This window comes from Papaver somniferum, chromosome 1 (genome assembly GCF_003573695.1).
Source record: "Papaver somniferum cultivar HN1 chromosome 1, ASM357369v1, whole genome shotgun sequence".
Taxonomy (NCBI): domain Eukaryota; kingdom Viridiplantae; phylum Streptophyta; class Magnoliopsida; order Ranunculales; family Papaveraceae; genus Papaver; species Papaver somniferum.
This window is the reverse complement of record NC_039358.1, coordinates 133,397,778-133,423,154: the sequence shown is the minus strand read 5'-3', so window position 1 is coordinate 133,423,154 and position 25,377 is coordinate 133,397,778. Positions and strand designations below refer to the sequence as shown.

At 36.6% G+C, this 25,377-nt stretch overlaps 3 protein-coding genes across 3 annotated transcripts; 2 read left to right on the top strand and 1 right to left on the bottom strand.

The window, feature by feature from the left end:
- The first annotated feature begins 391 nt into the window (after nucleotides 1-391).
- Nucleotides 392-3,286, top strand: LOC113332836 (pentatricopeptide repeat-containing protein At4g02750-like). The gene is made up of 2 exons (XM_026579341.1): nucleotides 392-2,978; nucleotides 3,067-3,286. Exon 1 carries the CDS (start codon nucleotides 507-509, stop codon nucleotides 2,310-2,312), a length of 1,806 nt encoding a protein of 601 aa, XP_026435126.1. The 5' UTR covers nucleotides 392-506; the 3' UTR covers nucleotides 2,313-2,978; nucleotides 3,067-3,286.
- A 5,429-nt stretch (nucleotides 3,287-8,715) lies between these two features.
- Nucleotides 8,716-12,222, top strand: LOC113301367 (E3 ubiquitin-protein ligase WAV3-like). Its single transcript, XM_026550140.1, has 3 exons — nucleotides 8,716-9,140; nucleotides 9,581-9,676; nucleotides 10,401-12,222. Exons 1-3 carry the CDS (start codon nucleotides 9,033-9,035, stop codon nucleotides 11,916-11,918), a joined length of 1,722 nt encoding a protein of 573 aa, XP_026405925.1. The 5' UTR covers nucleotides 8,716-9,032; the 3' UTR covers nucleotides 11,919-12,222.
- Nucleotides 12,223-12,392: 170 nt separating this feature from the next.
- On the bottom strand, nucleotides 12,393-15,580 carry LOC113301375 (THO complex subunit 3-like). The gene is made up of 11 exons (XM_026550150.1): nucleotides 15,413-15,580; nucleotides 15,216-15,311; nucleotides 14,924-15,053; nucleotides 14,670-14,761; nucleotides 14,512-14,580; nucleotides 14,381-14,438; nucleotides 14,075-14,174; nucleotides 13,812-13,898; nucleotides 12,989-13,067; nucleotides 12,675-12,807; nucleotides 12,393-12,565 (listed from the first exon to the last, which is right to left on the bottom strand). Exons 1-11 carry the CDS (start codon nucleotides 15,488-15,490, stop codon nucleotides 12,531-12,533), a joined length of 957 nt encoding a protein of 318 aa, XP_026405935.1. The 5' UTR covers nucleotides 15,491-15,580; the 3' UTR covers nucleotides 12,393-12,530.
- Between the last annotated feature and the right edge of the window lie 9,797 nt (nucleotides 15,581-25,377).

The window sequence follows — 25,377 nt, the reverse complement described above, 5'->3', positions numbered from 1 at the left end:
AAGCAAAGAAAAGTGAGATAGCGAAGAAAGAACTTCGTGATTGCCGATTGTTATTTAATAAAATTTAGAGGCATTAACGGAAAATAAATCTCAATTGCAGACCAGGTTAATTCAATGTTGATTGAATAATTGATTTATTCTATGCAAATTAAAGTCTATTATACTCCTGTTAACATGTATACGGGTATGCAGGTTAACACGACCACCTCTTCTTTTAAATTTTTTTTTAGCAAAGAGTCAAAGACCAATAGACTAGAACAAAGAATTTGATGACGTTGTTACTGTCTAGGCTCCGGTATTTTTCTCATTACCGTCTCAGTGTCGTCAAGTTTCTATTGTTTCGCCCTCGTTTCCTCAATACAAATACTTCATTGTGTTGTTCACACGATCAGCTCATCTTAAATAAATTGAATTCTAAAAATCGGGAACAACCTCAGGATTTAAATTGTCATGTTGATGATTTCTGTTCCAAATTTGTTTCTTCAGATATTTATGGCAATAATTCAATGATATCAGGTTTGGGTCGTGATGGAAAAGTTCAAGAGGCCAGGAATGTGTTTGATAAAATGCCATACAAAGACAATGTCTCTTATGCTTCCATGATTACTGTTTACTTGAAAAATGATGATCTAAGAAATGCTGAAAAGATCTTCCAAATAGTACCTGAAGCCGAAGCTAGTGTCGTAGTTAATTCTGCCATGATTGATGCTTATGCCAAAGCATGTCGGATGGAAGAGGCCTGTCGTGTTTTTGATGAGATGCCAGAGAGAAATGTTTACTCGTGGACGAGTTTGATATCAGGGTATATAAGAATTGGACAAATTGATGAAGCGCGAAGGCTTTTCGATCAAATGCCTGACAAAAGCGCTGTTACTTGGACCACAATGATTTTGGGTTATGCTCGGAGTGGTTTGATTATGGAATCGAGGGAATTATTTGATCAAATGCCTGAGAAAAATGTTGTTGCTTGGACTTCTATTGTAAAATCTTATGTGGAAAACAAGCAGATCGATGAAGCCCGGAAATTGTTTGATAAGATGCCATTTAGGAATTTATATTCTTGGAATATAATGATATCTGGTTATTTGGACAACAAGAGAGTTGGAGAAGCTATTGAGCTTTTTAGAGTAATGATGCCTCAAAGTAATGCAGTTACTTGGACTAGTATGGTTACAGGTTTGGCAAAAAATGGACTGATCAAAGCTGCAAGAGAGTATTTTGATCAGATGCCTAAAAAAGATGTAGCTGCATGGAATGCAATGATCACGGCATATACTGACGATGGTCTCATGATTGAGGCAAATGAGCTTTTCAATTTAATGCCAGAGAAGAATGCAGTATCTTGGAATGCTGTAATTACTGGTTACGCCAGAAATGACCCAGGCTATGAGGCGTTGAAGCACCTAGCTCTGATGCTTCGTACCTGTTATAGGCCAAATGATATTACTATAACCAGCGCCCTGACTGCTTGTGAGAGCATGCAAGAACTCATGCAAGTCCATGCCCTTGTAATACTGCTTGGGTTTGACTCTGTAACATCAATATCAAATGCATTTGTAACTATGTATTCTAGAAGTGGAGATCTTGAAGCCGCTGAAGATGTTTTCAAGGCCTTGCAGGATAAGGATATTGTGTCATGGACAGCTATGATATTGGCATATTCAAATCATGGATATGGGAAATATGCATTGCAGGTATTTGCCTGTATGTTGAGGTCTGGGACCAAGCCAAACCACATTACATTCGTGGGCGTGTTGTCCGCTTGTAGCCATGCAGGTTTTATTGAGAAAGGCCGAAGGATCTTTGACTCAATGAGAAACGGTTATGGCCTGGAACCAAAAGCGGAGCACTATTCATGCCTTGTCGACCTTCTGGGTCGAGCAGGTCACATCATTGAGGCTGTGAAAGTGGTGAACGGAATGCCACCAGAAAAGAAGGATGGAGCTCTTATAGGGACACTGCTTGGTGCATGCAATTTGCATGGGAATGTTGATGTTGCAAATCAGTTAGAGGAGAAACTTTTAGAGATGGATCCAACTGGCTCAGGAGGGTACGTGCTTTTGGCTAATCTATATGCAGGACAAGGTAAATGGGATGATTTGGCACGAGTAAGGAAGAAGATGAAGGATAAGCAGGTGAGGAAAGTAGCTGGTTTTAGTCAAATTACAGTTAAGGACAAAACTTATGCGTTCTTTGTTGGAGGTAATTCACACCCACAGGTGAAGGAAATATATGCAATGTTAAGAGAGACGCTTCTACCACCGATGAAGGATATCGCTTACTTGCATAACAACCCCTTTATTCTTGTATAGTAGTTCTGGATGCAAATATGTTAGTTGATTCAAATACATTTAGAGGGATTTTCAATTTCACTGTCTAAGACCTGGAAGTTAGAACATATGCACCACCTGTGGCATTCCCTGCGGAAGTGGTGGGAGACGAAATGGTAAAGATAAATCTCATTGATCTCCAAAGAACATTTCCAAGTATATATAAGAAGGAAGGCTGCATAACTTCTAAGACCTGTAATACTCTAAATTTCAAGGAACTGGGATTTGGCAACTTTACGAGGAAAGATATGGGGTGCGGCATTAGCAATTGGTTGTGGCAAAGGAGCTATTAAATTTTGAAACCTATTTGTTTGAGAACTAGTCCATAATAGATGCGTCGTTGGCAAGGCCATTTCTCTATCTTTTGATTCTTATCTATACTAAGATGTATAGGATTCTCAGTGGCATTTTATTTGGGGCATGATCTCAGGTGATCGGAAGTTTGGAACCAACAAAATTCATGATACTTCTGTTTAGAAACATAACTTGGCAGAAGGAAATGGGTTGACTACCTCTCCTGTTATAAAGAGGCTTCAGAAGAACTCCTTAAAGGAATACAAGGTGGGGAAGATCAGAAGTGCTTGTGGAGACTAGGTACCATCGCCATATCTTAATTAGCCTTCCTCCAACATTGCAGACGAAAAATAGGTACCATCATATATCTCAGTTTTTGTTCAATTGGTCTTTGATAGGAGGGAGGGAGTTGTTTCTTACATTCGTCATTACTTCACTGCAGCTAAAAGAGCCTCATTGGATTCCCAAAACGGAATTTTGTCGGTCAAATTATTAGGAGGTTCTTACTGTATGGAGAGGCTGCTAGCTTTTCTTTTGAGTTTTCTTAGGCAGCCTGGACGGCTTTTCTCACCGCTAAAGGCGTATCTCGGCGATTACTTTAACTGTAAGAATTCGTTGTTTATCGTTTTACTCTAGTAATCATCCTTTAGTAATTGTTTCACTTAGCAGATAAATTCCATCTCTTATAAATATTTTGATTGACCTAAAATTAGTACTGAAAATGATGAAACTTTATCAAATACTAGTATATACAGTCTTGATGGACTACCTAATTTTGGACTTCTCATGAAAATGAGTAATCATTATCAGCAGTTAAGATAGAGCTTGTTCCGATTGTATTATTTAGGAGGATGCTAAATCTCAATCACACCAAACTACCACACACGTAATCTATTAGGACCTTGGAAATACATGTTAATATTGTCTCAACTTTGTACGTTAGCATTTGTTTGACTATGTCAAAATCACCCATCAATATCACATTTTGGTTATTTAGGCAAAGTGGAGGGATAAAAGGACTGACTGAATACACCCTTTCTTGAGTGTCTTACTCAACTCAAGTCTCGGTCACAACTCACAAGGAAGGTAATCGATTCCGCTGTTCTACCATGTATGGTTTCTTAAATATGTTCTCCTATTTACTTTGAACGATTTTTTGGGACCATGATTTTTTTTGGGACCATGATTTTATTTTGGGTAAAGACACTAGAAGTAAATCTAGGTCACCCCTTATCTAGATATTTATATTAATACCTAAATTACCCTCTTGATTAATTTTGGGTGATGATTAGCTAGTGTTAATAATAGTTAGTGTAATAATTAGTGAGATGATTAAGTTAAAGATAATTAGTGAGATTAAAAAATCAGATGAGTTTTTTTTTTAAAGAAGTAGAATAATTGAGAGAGTAAAGTTAGAGAAGATGAAGAAGGAAAACATCAAAAACGATGAATTATACCAACCACAACCGGAGGAAGGGTATTTGGGTACCCAGGTATGCTTCAAACTTAGATAATGTTGGTTGAATTGCTCCAAACTTTCAATAAAATGAAATTTTTTATGTAAATTTGGGCCAGTTCGGTTAACCATATGTCAACAACATGTAACCGAACACATCTGAAAGTGTAGTTCGGTTACTATATGTCAAGAACATGTAACCGAACACACCTGAAAGTGTAGTTCGGTTACGTTTTCCAAACACGCAGGTTACCGAACTCGCTCGTTAATGGAGGTTTTGGTCGTACAGTGCAATGTTCGGTTACCTAGGATAAAATGGTAGGTAACCGAACTTTGAACTTGACAATTTATTTGAGTACATCTTGTTCGGTTAATTCGCAAACTTCAACGCAACCAAGTTCCCAACCGAACTTCAGGTTAAAAGTAACCTAGTGTTAGAAGTTCGGTTGGTTCGCAAACTTCAACATATTTTGCGAATCAACCGAACTGGGCTTATAAGTAGAGTTCGGTTACAAAGAAAACTTAATAATTTTGCGAACGAACCGAACTTATGGACTTGTATTGTTCTAATACAAGGTGTTCGGTTAAAAGTTTTTTTTGCGAATCAACCGAACTTTGAGTTCGGTTAAGAAAAAAATAATTTGTGATAACCGAACTTTTTACTGAAAAAAAAAACTCCATTAAACCTTTCTGGAACTTCCATTTTCAACTCATTTTGATGATTAGTTCTCATTTATTCAACCAAAAATGAATGACAAGTAATGGGTTTGTGAGAATATTTTTGTTAATGTTTTAAATTAAGCTATATATATAGTGGTGGTGGTGGTAATTGGAGGTGGTGGTGGTAATCGGTGGTTGTTGGTGGTGATAATTGGAGGTGGTGTTGGTGGTAATCGGCGGTGGTGGTAATTAGTGGTTGGTGGTGATAATCGGCGATGGTGGGTGGTGGTGGTGGTGGTAATCGGCGGTGGTGGAAGGTGGTGGTTATATATATATAAAGAGAGAGGTGGTTATTGTATTGGTTTTAAATTAAATTAGATTAAGGATAGGTTAGTCATTTCAATATTCTAGAACACCCCTTATAACTAAAGGGAAGGTGGCCTAATAGTCCCAAAAAAAACCATGCTCCTCAAAAAAAATCATTCTTTACTTTCCTCTCTTTTGGGTTAATAAGAAAATGCCCAAGGAATCCAGCCCAAGTTATATTCAACAAAAATGTGCAGTTTGTGTTAGGTGGATTTGGTTGATAGTTTAAACTATGTTCTAGCTAGATTAGTGACAAAATGGAATGCATATCATCATCCTAAGACTACCTGCCCCCGGTGGAGGAGGATGATTATGCACAATCTTGTTTGTCTTTATGAGTAACTGACTCATGTCGGCTGTCTTCCTTCGGCTTTTGAGGAAATGTTTCTTATTCCTTTTTTTCGTTTTTCTTACGAATACTAATCTATGTTATTGAGCTATGAAGCAAAAGAAGAAAATTATTTTAAGTTCTTTCAACTAAATAGATATAGTGAAATGAGCCATGATTCATGATGCTATGCTTCTAGTAAAATAATGAAAGGATGCTTTATTTTGTAACATCTGAATATTGAGAATTGGTCAACTAACACAAACAAAACTTCAACCAAACCCAACCCAGCATGCGTCGACAAAATTATAAAACAAAAAACGGATTCATTTCTAATTAATAAATCCTTTTTATCTGTCTTTTTGGTTGTTCCATCCAGGACTAGTTGATTAGTTGTTGGTTACGGGAGGGATGTGGATCAAAAACAGGATATAGAAGCAGAATCAAAGGAACTCACCCCCGATTTCTCTCAAATAATCCTCCCTATCATCAGCTATTCCGCATATATATATAGATGATCCAGTCCCTTTAAATGTGATACTGAAGGATTCACATGTCCTCAGAGCTTGATAGATGGTGCGGACTAACTTCTTTTGAGTATTTTATTTATATATTTTCTTGGCGCCAACTCATTTTGTTTAGTTACTTCGGGACAAGCAATGCTAAAATGATGGCAGGCCAAGTTTATGATGATGATGATGATAGTTACACTAGTTCAATCAATCGAATAAAAAAGTTACAACTCAAAATTAACGGTCCAATTTTTACTTTCAATTTCTCTTTTGCTTTTTATCATTCTTTTCTTTTCTAAATGGTTATCTTGGTTCTTTTGTTTGCTAAGCGTGGCGGTCCCCCAGTAGCCAAGGGTAGTAGAAGTTGTGTAGCTGAAGATTTGTTGGTATAAATGAGCGGCAAATACTCTGGGTTTGACCAAGAAGACTCTTTTAAGAATGTTTAAAGAAAAAGAGATCAAAAGAAGATAACACATAGATCCGTTGAGTTAATTTAAATGTAGTAGTAATTAGGATGGGTTGTTTTTCCTCAACCAGCAAGGAAACCGGAAGCTTGCACTAAAAAGAAGTGCAAATTCTGATTTGGATGGACACCAGTAGACGGTACTGCTAACATCCCCAGAAAATTGATTAGGATCAAATTCTGGACCAAGGCAACTAGCTCTTAGGCGACACATTTGGTGCTTAGAGTCCCTCCCATGGCTAATGCCGCATGGTATCTTGGGACTTGGTGGTGGAAGTACTTGTTAGGGTCAGCTGTAGCTATTTATTAGATGGTAACTTAGTATTACTACTTTAGTAACAGTAGACTCGTAGTAGTATTATTAGACTACCAATTATGTAGTACTTTCCTCTAATGTTATGTTAATAATCTAGGAATGGATATTCAATGTCTGCGTACGGATATTAGCATTAGGAAGTTAATTAGAAGCTAAAATGTCATTGTTTTTGGTGAACAAACTAGCTGAGCCTGACTTATAGTACTACTCCGACTGCTATTACTATACTTGACAAAAAAGCAAACAACACTATCACAATAAATTGTACTAGAAACACAAGTAGGACAACCTGCCTTATTTCTCAAAATAGTTAGGTAATCGTGCTTTGGCCGCTCAGCTAGTGGTGGTGATTTTGTCGAGGAGGCATTACTTACCAGTTACCACTACGTTTTTGGTTAAAGGGAATTAATTTTATTTACTTTAGCACCAAAAGCAAACAAGAGCTGGAGTGGAGACCATTCACTCACATTTCATAAACAACACACTTGGCCAAGAAAATGAGAATAATACACATGCATGAAATGCGACCAATATACCCCTTGGAGTCGGAGCACGTCACTTTCTTTGTGACTTGAAAACTCACTGGACTTCAACTGTTGGTGAAATGATGCGTGAAAGAGAAAAGCAAATTAAGACAATACATATAAACGTGCTGCAGTCAAAAGAAGAAGAAAGAATGCGTACGTGATCAAATAGTTGAACCGGATATTCATTTCTTAACTTGAGGATGTAAACCAGATGCAAGGGTATACTAATACTCTTCTCCTCTCACACTACACTTCTCTTTTGGTTCCTTTCTTTTTCTTGGAAGTTTGAAGTTTGACGGTTTGAACACTCCATCCAACTTAAAGACTTTTACTCTTATTGGGTGGGCTCGAACCCCAACCTAATCCCCCCAGTTTTTAACTTTACTAAAATAAAACAAAAACAAAATAGGAGTGAAGTATGGATACTACAATAACATGCCGAGTATTGTGTCATTATAGAGAGGATCCATAAATAAAATGAATAGAGGAATCAAACCAAACAATCATTCGGGGTGATTTTAATTTGAAAACATAACCATGTAGTGCGTATCTATTGAACATTGTATTGTGTTTTGTATGGAATGGAGAAGCAAACCCTAGTTAGCAATTCGGGATTCGGCAAACGTACGGAACGGCAAACGTACGAGTATTATACGGTTTTGTAAAATCCAGATTCGGTCCAAAATTCGGTCAACGGGACGTGATTCGTCATTAATTCGGAACGGCATACGTACGTGTATAATTCGATTTATAAATGTGAGTTCGGCTCTGAAAATTCGGTATCTATATATAACAAATAATTTGTATTTATAAGATCATAGACCAATTTTTATGCATATGTGTGAGTTATTTAAGGAAAAATAAACTCAATATGATGATATTAATAATATATACAACATTAGTTATTCAAAAGGACGTCGTATGGTGGTTTAGATGTTTTGTTAGTGAGTTTGAGATCTCTCTCACCTTCACCTTCAAATCTCTTCAGTCGTTTTTGTTTCATAAAAATTACAACACGTCTAATATTCGGTCGTGTATGTTCGGGAGGCAGTAAAGCCCAAAAAGTGGAGTCTTTGAAAAGTAAAAGCTAAAGAATTTATGGCGAATTAAGCGGACGTATCATTCGGGATACGTAAAATTCGTGAACGATTCGCGAATAATTCGGGAATGCCACATAATACGCGACTTGGGTTTGGAGTTGCAAATGTACGCGAATAAGACGATAAAATTTGTTTGTTTGTTTACTAACTAGGAAGCAAACAAACGAACAAACATCTGAATCCTTTTGTTGTTCGAAAAATTATAAAAGGAAGAAAAGAAAATAAAAGTAAAAGAAGAAGAAGATAAAGAAAAGGTTGGAAGTGAAATGTATTAAAGTATTGGAGAGAGGGAGAGAGAGGGCAGTTAAAGCTGAGTGAGAGATTAGAGAGGATGGTGATGGTATAAAATAGATAATAATGATGAGTAATAAATAGTGGGGAGAAAAGAAACCCAGGGCAAGGAAGAATAAAGCAAACAGAGAGAGGGAGTGAAAGAAAATAGAGAGAGAAGAAGAAGGGGAAAAAAAATACTGCAGAGTTGTTTTGTCCTTGTGTCCGTCTTCTCTTCTCACTTCTCACTTCTGTCTTTCTATCTCTTCTTCTTCTGCTGCTGCTCATCCACTTTCTTTACCAAACAAAGTCACAATACCACAAGGAGTAATCACATTTAGATTCATTTTCAAGAGAGACATCATAGAGAGAGAGACCAAGGAGATTGAGAGATTGAAATTAACAACACCATGGGAGTGGCTTTGACAATCAGAAAAGTTGTGAGGAAAATCAGACTCCCTTGTGGTGCTACTGGTGCTGACCTTGATGATGATCATCCAACAGCTCTTCACAAGAACGTATGCTTCTTTATCTTTCTCTTCTCATTAACCCCTAATTTTACTTTTTGCTTCGACTGATTTTTAGCTCGTTTCTTAATATCATCAATCTGAATTATGCCTAAATTTGTTCTTGTTGGAATCTTCTATGTTGGTTTTGTGTCTTATTTTCTGTATCATCCTCATTGCATTCCACTAAACTAAAGGGAACAATTCAAGGTTTTTAGTGAGTGGTTCACCCTCAGTAACTTTCCCATTTTAGACAAGAAAAATTGAAAAAATCATCCATCAAAATTTGCCTTTAAAATCTTGTTTCCAGAAATTTTCAGTTCACTCCTTGCTCTGCCCCGTCTTAGTGCAGTTAGAGTCTCTATGCTTCTCTGTTCAATTTCATTATGGATCTCTAACTTGGTTGTGTTCAAATTGACCTCCTCTGAGAAACTGTGTCGTGGTTATTGCAGATCTCCAACTCTAAACAAAAAAGTGTTTACGCAAAAGAGGAGAATCTTTCATCATCTCTAACAGAAGAGGAAACACAATCAAGCAGCGCCATCAAGGTTTCTCACTTTAACTTTCTTTTGCATTATTAAAAACCAAAAAACTAACTTGAAAAGTTAAAGAGCCAAAGACCAAACCACTATCTTGTCATTTGCCATTTGGTATCCATCAACACCACCAACCAGCTTAAGCTTTTTGAATTCTAGATGGATGCAGTGAAGTGAAATACCCCAAATTTGATTGTTCTGGTCTTTATGTCTGCGACTGTCTGGTGTCTTTGATGGGGATTCATGAGGGGCGTGGGCCCATGCTATAGATTTTGTCTTCTCAGTCCCGAGAGCTGTAGTCCACACTTCTTTCCACTCCTCGGTTCAGCTACCATCTTTTGAGTCAGGGGGAGCATTTTATTATTAAACATGATGACAAAAAAAAACAACCATGGTTCCAGTCCAGGCTGGATTTTCACGCTCACTATTCAAATCTCTATGGCCACCTATCTCAAGATCTGACTATCTTATAATATCCTTGCTCGGGAGAATATACTTTCCATTTCATACTCTCGCCACCTAGAATGTTGATCCCTTGTCCTAGATAGATTGCTTCCTTCCCCTAACCCCCTATTCCGGGGATCTCAGCAGAGTTTTTTGTTTTTCTTTCGTCTTAATATTATCTAAAGTAATTGGAAAGCTGAACATTATTGTATGTCTTATTGTCTCTAAGGAATTTAACAGGGCTCCTTAAAACTAAAAGTTTCTCCCCCCTCTGTTTGTCTGATGTTTTCAGAGCTTATGTGCAATATGCCTGGAGCCATTGAGCTGCAACAACAACTGCAGCAGTAGCAGTACGGGCAGCAGTCCTGGCCAAGCTATTTTTACAGCACAGTGTTCTCATGCATTCCACTTCACCTGCATATCCTCAAATGTCCGGCATGGCAGTGTTACCTGTCCGATATGTAGGGCTCACTGGTCTCAGCTCCCTCGCACTCTGTATACCCATTCTTCCTCTTCTTCTTCTTCATGCAGTCAACAACTGCTTCCTAATACCTGCAATAATAATCAGATTCAGGCAGATGATCCCATCCTACGAATCCTCGATGAGTCCATTGCTACTTTCCGGGTTCACAGGCGTTCCTCCCTCCGCTCTGCTCGCTATGATGATGATGACCCAGTCGAGCCACTGGATCACACAATGCCTTCACCCAATCACCCTCGTCTCCATCTTACTCTTGTCCCTTGTACTGGTCATCCTCACTCTAACTTCTCCCCTCTTCCACACCCATCTTTACAAGGTACCACCACCCCATCATACCATCAGTACGCTTGTGAGCTTTCGACCCCACCACATCATCACTTCTGCAGCTCGTTCCCAGTATCACCAGAAAACACCATGTCACCCTCTACCAGAAATAATAACCCTTACCATCATCTCAGCTTCGATAACAGCCACACAACCAACAGAGCTTACTTATCTGTGAAACTAGCACATCAACAACCTACAGACATCGTCTTAGTCGCCAGCCCTAATGGACCCCACCTTAGGCTTCTTAAGCAGTCCATGGCACTAGTCGTTTTCTCTCTGCGGTCAGTCGACCGCTTGGCTATTGTTACATACTCTTCTGCTGCTACACGCGCCTTTCCGCTGAGGCGTATGACTTCTCATGGTAAACGGACAGCCTTGCAAGTCATTGACCGTCTTTTCTATATGGGAGAGGCAGACCCAGGTGCAGGACTCAAGAAAGCAATAAAGATACTCGAAGATCGTATACATAAGAACCCAGAATCATGCATCCTCCATCTTTCTGATTCTCCTACAAGATCTTACATAGGTCACGACATAGATGTCACTACCATCCCAACACCAATCCATCGGTTTCACGTCGGCTTTGGGTTTGGCACATCATATGGATTTGTGATGCATGAATTCGAAGAATTCCTGACAAGATTGCTAGGAGGGGTGATCAGAGAAACCCAGCTGATGATTGGGGAGGATGGAGGGATTGCAATGCTGGGAGAACTAAGGGGAGGAGAAGAAAGGAGAATTCCATTAGAGTTGGGCGACAACGGATTTGTTCGTGTTGGTTATAGCTACATTGAAGGTGGGGTTGAAGAATATATAAGAACAGGAGAAATTGTGGTGAGCACGTGCGAAAAGAGGGAAGTCAGTGATGGTGGAGAAGCAGGGGGTAGAAGAGACATGAGCATTATCTCTGCAGCAAGGACAAGCAGTGCAGAAAGTTGGAATTACCATGATCCTTACATGACCAGAAGATGGGCTAAGCATTTACATGGACAAAGATTGTGACTCCTATAAAAAAGAAAAGAAAAAGATACATAATACAGATACAAGATTACTCAAGCCTCGAAGACTAGGATGTATCCTTGGCTGGACTAGCCAGGTTATGCTTTACTCATAGAATACCACCAAAGTTTTCTGGAATCTTTCCACAGAAATTTCAGTTGTTCCTTCTATATGTAACATAAGTCGTCAGAGTCGTGTATCCTTGCTAGTTTAACAGTTAGATATACTGTTGATTATAAGGATCTCATGAATTGCATAGGTAGTTCAATATTCATTCATCAAACAGTTTTGATTACTAGGTGTCATTTTAATCCCTTTTCCCCACTACCTATTGGCCAATGTGATCGCTACTGCTAATAACAGTTGCCTATGAGTCATACCTTCACAAGCTAATAACAGATGCCTATTGAGTCATACCTTCACAAGGCATGTTGGTAAAACAGAGATGGTATGACCAAAAATATAAATTGCTAGAAAACCAGAAATGAAGATTTACTATTTCTATTTAATTAATAAAAGGCTATTTCTAGTTACAACATATGAGCATCAATTTCTCAAGTAAAGCCTAATCATGGGGACAACTGACAATGAAACTTGCCTCTTGACAGCTGGTTATTAGGTGCTTTCGAACCCAAATATTCTGAAAACACCTGGAAGCAAGGAATATATAGCAGCAGTTACAGTTGAGTTCTTACAAAACTATGTTGACAATATGTACTGAAACTCGGATTGATGAGGCAAAAAAAAAAAGTTATCTACCTTCATCAGCCTGGTACTTGTTCTTGTCGTCTCCTGCATACGCCAACAAGTTATATTTGGGATTCCATTCCACGCTGTTCATTGCCGCCCGACAAGGAATTTGATGGACCGTTCGACCACTTTCTACGTTAGACTGAATGAAATAGCAGGAAAGGTGTTAATATGCTGATATCTCCTACTGCTCAAGCCAGTGTGCAAGGGGAGGCAAAACTTGGCTCATAAACTCCATAAGAGACCACCTCCAGCCCATCACAGTGGCTTAACATTTCACATAAAATATACAAGAAGTGAGGAAAATATTCGATGACACGTACAATATCAATAAATAGATCTTCACTGGCTGAAGCAATAAACTCTCCCGTGTGATTGAAGCTTATGGTTCTGACAGGCCATCTGAGGAGAAATAGAAAGGGTTAACTGCGATGGTATGTATTTAAAAAGTAGTAAAGTGGAGAGCGTTAGATTATCAGCTTCTTAGTCATATAAGATAAAACTGAACCTTAACTACGATAACGAAATATACCTTATGTTGAATACTACATAATTACTCCTGGAATTATCATATTTTACAGCATACATGTAACCAGCTTCATATATAGTACAAACATACCATGTCCTACAGCATAAACTACACCATACATGTAGCAATGAGTTCATACTTCAACTTAAGTAATCAGCACCATACTTAGTGAAGAGGTAGTAAGATAAGAATACTATTATCTTCTACCTCTATCTCCTCATGCTTGAATGATGGATAAATCAGATTTTTCTTTCAATTCCACAAGGCTGGAAGATAGTCCTTGTGTCAAGCTTGCCATGTGTCTCTCTAGCCTTTCCACATGAAATAGAGAGACACCACATTAGGTCATACGGGACACCTCAAACTACTCTCCTTAATCTAGCATTAACCATAAGCTGAGTCTTTAGTGCATGATCAAACGTAATCACACCTTATTCCGGATACTACTAATCCAGCTTAACTTGAACTGTTAAAGGATTAGCTTAAACTAATTGATTTGTTGCTAAACCACAAAACAAAAAAACAATTAAAAAAAAAAGCAGAAAACTTATATCTGTGCTGAAGGTATAAGGTCTCTGAGGACCAAATAAATCATAGTAAATCCAATGGAAACTTACTCAAGCTTTGTAAAGGTCCGTACACAGAGCATCTCTGAAAGATCCCAGAGGCTGACTAGAGAATCAGCGCTTCCAACAGAAAAATATCTGGCATTAATGAAAGAAGTTGAGAAGAAAAATGAGTTACTATACTTGAGAATTGTATCTAATATTAAGGCGGGGAGGAGGCAAACAGGTTTCAATATATGAAAACAATCTAGCAGCACATTATATGAGGAGAAGACGGAGAACGCAAGGGCAATGATAGTAGAAAGTTGAAATACCTTCCGTTGGGAGCAATTGCGATGCAATAGCAACCTGCTGTATGAGCTGAAAGAGTGTGTAGTGCTTTAAGAGATGGGTAAGCTAGAACCTCAACGGTACCTAAGCAGATGGTACAGATTAAACCCCAAGGATTAGAATATAAGGTAAACCAGCATGATGATATCAATGAGTCAATGACACAGACTTAAATGAAGAACATGAATTTAAATTCCTTTCAATCAGCATATCATCGTAGAAGGAAAAATTTGCTGAGCAGAGGTTGTAATAAGTAAGAAGACATTTCGGTAGCCGTTGTTAGTTCTTACCATTTCCAGTTGTAAGAAAGAGAATCTCTCCCGTAGTATTCCAAGCAATTTCATTTACCTGATTAAAACAACACAATTTCAAGAACAGATCATAAATAAGTACTACCTGCAGAGTTTTAAACATTCAATACCTCATAACCGAATTTGCGCTTGTGGATTGGCTTAAACTTACGAACATCCAGTATTGTTAGCTCATCATCCTACACCAAACGAAGGGAACTGATAATTATAATTGGAAGATCTTTCAAGATCGTTACTCAACAACAAATCGCAGAAAGACAAGGTTTACCCTATTTCCAACAGCTATATGCGTCCCATCTGGTTTATATGTAATATTAATATTTTCCCCACTGAGTTCCACCTGTTGAGAGCATTTACCACCTGCAGCATTCACACAATATTAAGTGATAACCATCGATACATTAAGAAGTAAAAACTACAAGGTCGCCACAGTGAACTACAATGTAATGTATCTATTAGATGAGACTCAGAAGCTCCAGGAAAAATCCTGAATGAAACTGTAAAAGTTTAAAAACTACTTACTACGAGCATCCCAGAGGCGAACAGTTTTATCACCAGATGCAGTCGCAATTAATTCAGCATGTTTAGGGTCCCAACATAATTGATCCACACTATCAGTGTGCCCCTTCAGTTCAATATCTTTAACCTTGCCCTGCACCCATATTTCTTCCAAATGAGTTGAAGCAAAATGAAAGGACTAAAAACAGATAAATTGTGCGAACTAATAACCCTAAACTTACAACAACAACAAAAATTGAGCTTATCGTGAGCAAAAAAAAAAAAAAGAGCCCTAAATCGAATAAGAGTGACATACATGCCCGTGAGGCTCAATGTGCCAAATTCGAGCGGTTTGATCAACAGAACCTGAAGCGAGCTTCGTGCCTAAGCAATTCCAAGCTACCGAATGGACCTAAATGAATAGCGAAAGTAATTGTTTTGATTAGAAACCTTGAAACAAACTAAAAATAGCTCCCCGGGTTAATCTAACTTTCAATTTTAATTAGGGTTTACCTTCTTCTTGTGACCTTGAAATTCTCTGCTATGAAGATTGTTTTTAAATGGTACTTGTGGTGTAATGGTTTCCTCCATTCTCCTTCTTCTTCTTCAGCTGCGAAGCTCACGTCTCCTCTGTTAAAGCTTGCCTTTTAGTTTCAGAACTCGGAAGATGACAGTCGAGATGAAGACTGGTGGTGCTAAGTATATTTTAGCCCAAGACCCTAATAATGCAACAAAATCAGCCCGTTTAATAACGGGCGGACCCATGAGATATATTATAGCCCGTTTAATTGTACCACAAAAGCCCGATAGGGCCCAATGGAGTTGATATGTGCAGGCCTGAGAATTTGGTATGTCAGGTAGTGTCTAAGTGTAATGATATACGCCTTTCTCTCCTCTTGTAATGCATGGTAGTTCCATCTTAAAATGCAGAAGTGTTATCTATTTTCTAGAGGGACGTGATTAAATACAACATGCAATCTCTTTTTGTGATTACATAGATAATTAACCCATTTTAAAGTAAGTGATCAAAATTTAACTCCCTCGTCGTCATTATCGTTTTACTAGTTTTAAGAAATCATCATTATACCGTCTTATGACTCTTATCTCTGCAACTTAAGAAATCAGAAGCCTGATATTAGTTTCTTGATCTAACAAATCATATTTATCGTCAATATTTCGTTTTACTTCTTAAAATCATATCCACATCAGATATTCCAAATGATCGACATCGATCAGAATTTCCACCACCAATGTTACTCCTAAACCCATATTCTTAACTCATTTAGAATTTAACAATTTAAAATTTGGAGGATCAAATCTTGCAGGTCATATATAAAAGTACTAAGAGATTGAATTTCTCCAAACCCCGTATTGATTCAATGGCAGTGTTAAGAAAATTAAAGAACTTAGAATCTAGTCAAAAAAGATAACCCTAAAATTGATCTATAAAAAGAAAAAAAGAAAGAAAAAAGAAATATTTTCATGGTGATTCAGTTGAATAATTTTGATAAACTAAAAATTTTGGAACTGCATATCGAGTAAATAATGAACTTCTTCGTTAATAGAGCAAGATATTTTAGCCACTTCATATGTGGTTTACGATTTTCTTTCATTCTAGATTGGGTTGTATTTGACTATAACACGGGTTGTATTTAGTCATCTCTTTCTAGAGTCATCTATTTTCTAGAAAACGAAAAACAATGCGGACTTAGAATTTTTAAGAAGCCAACTTTTAAGGAAGGGTTTTCGATGCTTGGATGCATGTAATCATACTATAAAAACACAGTACATGTGACACACAATTTTTAATATAAATACATACGATGGTAAAGCCTAAACTTTTGATATATGTTATTTTCATTAACCAATAAATTTATTTTTTTATTATCAACAATTTACTAGTAATAACAACTTTTTTTTGATACACTGTCCAAAGACCAAACGATGTATGCGTACTTAAAATCCGCACTTAACAAATGCGTAATTTCTTTTGGAGGTTGCAAAGTCCGCATACCCTTCATCTCCTTTGTTGTACTTGCCTTCACTGAGTAGCCTGTCATTCCATTTGCTTCTTTATATCTTTGAGTAAAAATGATGTCTTCAAACTCCTCCTTCAATGTTTTTATATCCCCCACCATCTCCTTCATAATCCATGGGACAGCTCCATCACGGTTACATAAAATCACGGCATAAGTTAAGTCGCTCTCCAGCTCTAGTTTCTTTATGCCCAACTCCTGCGCCAACTGCATACCATCCCTTATTACTATTGTTTCTGTAAATGTGTTTTGCATAGCAGGTCAGGAAACTATCATCGTCACCATAAATCACTCCTTTAATGCCAACATAATGGTGCTGATTTGAAGCACCGTCACAATTGATCTTACATTAACCATATTTGGAGTACGTCCAAGGGACTGCTACATCCTTGACTTTGACTTTTTCTTTCGTAAACTTGCCCATAACTTGCAGAATTCTCTTCCTTTTCTTAAAGCACCTACAAGGATTTTAGTAGGTACAAACTGAATCTTGTTAAAAATCTAGTCGTCCCTTCCTCTCCATATAGCCCAAAGAATAAATGGGAAAATGATCTGCCACTCCACCCCACCAATTTTCCTCTTAAAACTACACATATTCTTGAACATTATGCGTGAGAAAATATCAGTAACTAGTTGGAAATCAATCAAATTATTTATCTTCCTCTATAATGGCCAAACCACACTGCATCTTTTCAAAGTTATTATTAAACAAGCAACAACCGGGTAGGAGCTTGTATATTTCCGGTATAAAGACTCATTCAAGTCTATTATGGAAAAGTAGTTATAAGAAAAAGTTTATTTTCTGTGAACAGTTCAACTTCTACAAAAAATTCCAGTCAGGATTAGGCAAATCAGTGCACATCCTATTAGAGATAAGATAATAATAAGCATCTCGAACTGTTACTTCCCCACTTTTACTATGCGACCAAAAAACATGATCATCACAAGTGTTTTTACTACCAGTTGGTATATATTTTATCTGTTTAGCCACCTGCAGTGAAACTAGACTATCAATGACATTCAAACTCCAAGTTTTAGGATGCAGATAAATAATGTCTTTAACAAGCAAATTAGGCACATTCTAGCTAAAAATGTAGGCAATTGCAGTTAAATGAAGATAAGATATCCATGGTTCATTCCAAAGGTCAACACTCTTATCACCTCTAATGTTCCACCTAATACAAGAATTCCAAAGGTCAACACTCTTATCACCTCCCTTTGAGAATGCTTTTCCAACTCATGGAGATATCTGACTTACATTTGCATCTCCAAAACTCCCTGTCAGAATAAATACTTTGCTTTCAAAAGCTTGGTGACATCTGAATCAGAATGGGAAAATACCCTCCAAGCCATTTTTGCTAGAAGTGAAAGATTATTAGCCTCCATGTCCCTCACCCCTAAACCCACAGACTCAAAAGGCTTACGTACCTTACTCCACTTGACTTTATATAAACTTTTATTATCCTTGTCCTCTCCCCATGAAAAGTTTTTCTTGTACCTATTTAGTTTAGAGATAAGACCCTTTGGCAGTTTAAGCATAAACATGATACGGTTTGAGACAGGATCAAGAACATATCTAGTCAGAGTAGTTCTCCCAGCAATATTCAAAGTCTTAGATTTCCACCCTTGTAGTTTGTTGATTAATTTATCATTCATATCAAGATAAGTATTTGTTGACTAATTATTCACGTCTTACCAGTTAAAAGATTGGTAGAAGAAGTTATTGTCGTTCATTAAGAAGATCTACTAGATATATTTACTAGAACTATTCCTAAAGAGGACACATGTTCTGCTAGGATATTTAGTATTCAAACATCTATTGAGAATTCAGGTTCTGCTAGATGTTATCAAAACAAGGATATTGTTAAGCTGAGTAACTAGGGTTTTAGATTGTTTGGTCTCGTCTACACGAAGTTGCAGGTTTACTTTTTGTGGTAGTTTAATTCATTGAGTATTCAAAACTGGACTAGGTTTGAGGTTTTTCAACAAGATTGTAGTTTTCCTCATTAACAAAATTTTGGTGTGTGCTTTATTTTATTTCCGCATTACAATCGTCTTCGTATAATTAAAGTATTTTCACTCTATGTTTAATCAAAACACTTGGGTTGATCCCTATAGTTAGGTTCGGTTTCGATACCTATTCTATATACCAAGTGTATACCTTATGTTTACTATATTCTTGACAGTCCAGGTCTATATTAATTAGGTCACGCAAGGTATCTGTCATATAGGTTGATATCGAAAAGATTACGTAATGTACTTGGTACCTCGTCATTTCACCTACCTACGTTCTGGAACTTCAGATATTTATGGCATGCATACCTACCCTGAGTCAAGATTTCAGTAGTTCTAAAAACTATCTTTTGATGTTTTGAAACATTCCCAATCTCCATAGATATAAATATCACTGCTTGGCAATTTCCAAATGATCTGTTTGATACAAAAATAGTTATTGAACGATAAATTGTTTCGAATGAAGATTGCAAAGGATCTATGAACATCTATCGCTTGAATCATAGTTCGAGATGTATAACAAGACCAGCTTGACTAGAAACTTATTCTTCGCAATATTAAATCTACTAGGAGTTATACGACATAGTCTCATACAGATATAATGGTAACGATGTGAGTAAATAGAATGGTTTAGTATTCACGTACCTCTTTGTTGATGAATTTTCTCAAAATATGTTTGTTTGATCTTCAGTCTTCAATCTTCGAGTGTTATTCATTTATGCATGATACCCAACTACCATACTCCAATCCTAGTCCGAGATTGACATAAATAAACTAGATTTTAAGATATAGTTTTATGGATCTAATATTGACAACAAGCTTGAGATAACAAAACTTGCAAGTTCGACCGAGCAGTGCTCTAACAATTCTACTTAATGATACAAGAACATGTTTGTGAACGAAAATGAAATCCTTAACCAATATTTTTCATATATCTGATTTGCTTGTGTACTTTTCCATGTTCGGTTTAGTTTCCCTTAACTCATTAATACCCCACCCCCTCCCGGTTTTACATAAAAGATTGAATACAAATAACTACCTTGAGCTCTCTAGGGGAACGATCTTATTTTACCCTTGTTTCATAGTAAATCTTAAGTAGTAAGTAAATTTGACGCGCTGCGACACGCATCATCCTTCAAGATCTTGTATCTTCACCAATTGTTAAGAAATAAGGTTCGTGGATATAATTGATGATATTAACAACTTAAGTGTCCTCATCATCTCTTAGTATTCTTGAAAAGCATGAATTCATCCCAAGATATTACCAGCTTGCATCATTATATCCTTCATGGTTAAGAGCTTATACTCAGATATTTTAAATAGAGAATGGAATGAAACACTTAAAGATTGCTCAATGACCCAATCATCATACCAGGGAATTTTATTTGTCATCAGTAGCTCTGTATTGTAGTATTATTTGTCACCAGCTCCTGACACTTCAAATTGCTAGACCACATAATTTTACTAACAAACCTGTTAGAGTTATTTGGGGTTTTCTTTTTGGAATTTCCACCAAATTTATAGTGAATGAACTTTTTCTTGAGTATTTTTTCTTATTTTTCATATTTTCATACCCACTTAGTACAAATAACTATATTTACCATTCTCAACATTTTAATCGAAACTCCACTTTTATATTTAGGAAGATAAACTATATTCGATCCTACCTAACTTTTTTCTTGACTGAGCAGAAGATTTCCAAAAAATATGTCTCATGATCTTCTCTATTTTCTTCCCCACTAATGCAGGAAGCTAAAATAAAGAGAGGTGGGTAAAATAAAATTTATTTGAAATAGCCTACCTCTTTTAGTGAGATAGTTTATCTGCTACCTGCTCAACTTCCTTTGAGATTTCTGCAAAATATTATCCCCAAAACTCCACATATTTGGACTTGCTACCAAATGGAATCCCCAAGGTCAAGCACTATGGTACACAATTTTTCCTGACTATAACGAAGCCAAGCGCAAGAGAAAAACCATCCCTATGGTAACTCATCTTTGCTTGGCTTATAGTGACAAAAGCTGAGTTTTCGTCATGTATTTGAAAAACTGATATTTTAGATTTGTAATGTATATATACGTTAAAGCAGAAATACAGGAATAAATGTATTAAAAATTGAAGACGAAGGTTAGTTTCCGCACATTAAGAAAGTTGAGTTTCCGTCGTCCATCTCGTAGCTTGAATGAGGATCATATCGCTTTCCCTCACTAGCTAAGCCAAAGCTTTTGGCTACACTATATCCATGAGATGTGCCATAATGCTTTCCCTTAGTTATAATGTATCTAAAGCTAAGAAAACCTTACACCATAATTTTTGTCTTAAGTAGTTCATAGAAATTTTTACTTTAAGACAACCAAACACATCAATATAAGAAGTGGCATCTTGATCTATACTAACCTCAACAGTTATATTTTTCATAAAATTGACACTCAAACCAGAAAATCCAGAAGAATGTTCTGCAAGTTCTTAATATTCACCACACTATCGTCAACAAAAATAATTAGATTATTTACGGCATCGCCATCTAAAGAATGCTTGGACCCAGAAGTTAGGCTTAAAGAAGCATCTTTTTTTATCATTAAGGAAAGAAGAACTACAACACAATGAAAAGGATATGTGATATTGGATTACCTTGTCAGATACCCATAGTACTCTTCAGAAGCTTAAAGCATTTTCATTAACAACTATGGGGAATCCGACACTAAAAATGCACCATTTTATTCAATTTCTCCATTTGTTGTCGAAACCAAATATATTAACTTTAGTATCTAAACAAGGCCAACTAATGTTATCAAATGTTTCTGGAAATCCACCTTCACCGCCAAACCAAGTATGTTTGATCTTTGTCTTCAGTCAAAGAGTTATGAGGCTATAAGAAAGTCCTCGGTGATTTGTCTTTCATCAACATATGCTCCTTGTAAATATGAAATGATAGAAGGTATAACAAACTTTAATTTGTCATAAAGAAGCTTTGAGATAATCTTGTAGATACCTCCAACGAGACTAATGGGTTCGAAATTGTTCATTGAAACTGTACCATCACATTTTGGAAAAAGAATAATGTTATTGCAATTTAGTCTCCAATTTAGCACGTCAGTATTTTCAAATTCGTTAATCACAACCATCAATTGAGGTTTTATAGTGTCTCGTACCTCCTTGAAAATTTCCATACTACATCTATTAGGACTTGGAGATTTATTTTTGCCGAAATTCCAAATAATATTTGTTTTAAATCATCTCCATCAAAGGGCCTTTCTAGCATAATGCTCTGTAAACGAGTTTGAATAATAGTTTTTAACTTCAAAACTATCCAACTCTTTGTCATGACACATTGTCTTATTTATGATTAAAATTATTCATATATTTGGACTATGTCTATGAGAAACGTTTTCGTGGAAAAATTAGAATTCTTTTTCCCATCAGCTAGTTATTGCCTCGTAGATTTAACATGTCATTTCCTAGCCAAATTCAAAGGAGCAGATTTATGTTTCACCTTAATGACTTCTCTAGCAACGAAATCCTCTTCAGACAAATAGTTAATCTCCTCAAGGCTATCATAAATGTTAATCAAATTCTTCAAATTCTTCACTTCAGCTTGCCGGGTTTTTGTACCCCACTTTTTTATGATTTTTTTTAGAACTTGAAGTTTTTTTTTGGCCAAAATGAAGCTTGGCATGCTCACAAAAGTAACTAGCCCACCAAATTTTCATATTATGAAGAAACAGAGGATGAGAAAGAAATTAATTATCAAATTTAACTGAAAGATGAGGAGAAGTACCAACGTTGATCATGATCAGAAATCGGCCTCCCCATTATGAACTAAACCAAATTTGGGCACTTTTCCTCCCAATTTGCAGAGCATAAATTAAAACTTGTTGAATCTACTTAAAAGTGACGGATTTTGGAAATTTTTCCATGTGAGTTTTCTTCCAGACAACTGCAAGTTCACTAAATTACAAGTGTTGACAAATCTAGTGAAATTTCTTCTAATCACAAGGCACACACCATCTTTATTTGCTTCAGAAAAACCATTTTCATTTCTCTTTGTTTAATTTAAAATCGCATCGCATTCTCCCCCAAGCAACCAACAGTCATGGATGATAATAATTCTAATATCTCTTATTGCTTACCAAAATTGATCAGAGCCTGTTAAATCAGATGCAACATAAATTGAATTAAAAATCCATAAGAAATTATCTCCCAAACTTACAAGAAACAGCTCAACACATGCGACGCACATACTCCGTACTAGTTTTAATAATCACAATTCATTTGTTCAACAAAAAAAAATCGCGAGTCAATGAAAAAAACAACTTACAGTGGCCAAGAAATATTATTCAAATATATTGGATTTAGTTTATTTTTTTCAATATAAAACTAGTTCAAGACTCCACTACAATACAAAAATAAAATGTATTAACAGTGCCGATGTCATAATAGCACAGACGTACAATGGTAAAGTTATTGGATGATAGTACCAGTGCCTGAGTTCAATTTCTTCACCGATCAGAAAGTAAAAAGAAAAAAAAATATACCGACAGTGGTTTGATTATGATTAATATTAACAACTTAAATACACACATCGATTTTTCTTTCACCATTTACAATTTAAATTTTATAATCGTGGTCTTTAAAAAAAATATGTTTTAATTATTTTCAAACTAATCGTGGTCTTTAAAAAAATATGTTTTAATTATTTTCAAACAATTTGGTTTAAAGCCCAAATATTATATTAAAATTAAAACCTCAAAGAGACTTACCTACCGGCCCATGAAGTTAGCAAATGAAAAGAAAAATATCCGCCTCATGTTGATGAGTTTCGAACTCACAGATCGCTAGTATTATCATCATAGGACATCACCACTATTCAAATATTAAGGTGGACATAAAAAAGTTTTTAGTGGCTCTCGAGGGCTTTCAGGGCTGTGTTTATGGTCCGTCAAAAATGTGGCCCCCTCCATGTGCCATAGACGAGGCTTTGCTTGCTTTGTGTCTGGGTCGGCCCTATAAAATGCATGCGTGAAATTATTGCTGAGCATATACGAAAGAATATACTCCTATTAAGTTACTCCAATGGTCCAGTTTTCTCTTTGAATTTGGTTAGGTCTGCATCGGCGGGAAAGGAGAGTAAACTCTCGACTGTCAAGTATGACTATGCGAGGCCTTATGATTTGCTCCAAAGTGCTCAAAAATGAATAAAAAATTTATAATCAAAGAAAATTTGAAGTTTAAGGAATAATGATGCATTTAAATAATCATCATTATTTGACATAATAATGTGTTAACTAAACCCAATGCATTTTGTGTTGTCTTGCCTTTATCTAAAGATAAGAAAGAAGAAAAAGAGGAGTAGTTGATGTTTGCACCACTAATTAAGCTTAATTTTGATCAACATCATCAAACTTGATTTTTCAACAATAATTATCAAATGAAAAAGTAAAATAGTTTTTCCATCCAAATTTGTTGGACCACTCCACAATGTCCACATTATAGTATCTAGTGTCGTATGTATGAGGGTGCGACACATGGTTTCATATTGACAAATCCAGATGGAGACTCCCCATATAAAATCCGTGAACAAAAAAATAAGGGCAAATTAATTGACCACCTTGGAATTAATAAAAGAGAATTATCTAATTATACACGCAACATTAGCTATCCAGCATTGTCAAAGACAGGGACGGACCTATAGCCCCAATCCAATTTTTTTCTCTTTTTACTCGATCAAGGTTTCTAACCCGGACCATAAAAGGAAATTTATCCTTTTTGGATCCCTCCCCGGTCAAAGACAAATAGTTTTCTTACATCTTCCAGAGTGATAATCAGTCTAAAAATCAGGAATCATTTCACATGAAAACTGTTTTCATCAGCTAAGTTAAACATAAGCAATAGTTTTCCCTTTGGACAATCAGAGTGCGCAGGACACCATGCGGGCCTTGTACTACATGCAAGTTTTGTACTGAATGGCAGAACATGCGTAAAAAGAGAGAAATTTAGTCTTGTAGCGTTAATAATAAAAGTAAAACGAGATCCCCAAGTTGCGTCAAATTTTCATGTGTTTGATCGTGATCTTATTGGCTGATTTCATGAGTACATGGTCCCGATTGGAATTAAGTGACTGATTTTGAAGCTGAATTCAAGACCCAACTACCAAAACTTAATTATTACAGTATGTAGTAGGATGAAGATGGGTTGTGCCCTGTACTCCACGAAGATATGCAACAGACCATGCTATATTGTTACTAGTATATCATGCAATATGTTTTTTCTCTTGGATTGTGAAGCCTGTGGTTTTGGGTGTTGCCCGGTAGAGAGAAGAATCTTGGCACGGGAAAAGTAAGCATTCCTGTTGTTTTGTTTTGGTGTCACAGAAGCTGGGAAGCACCGACACACGACACGGACACGGACACGACACGACACGGACACGAG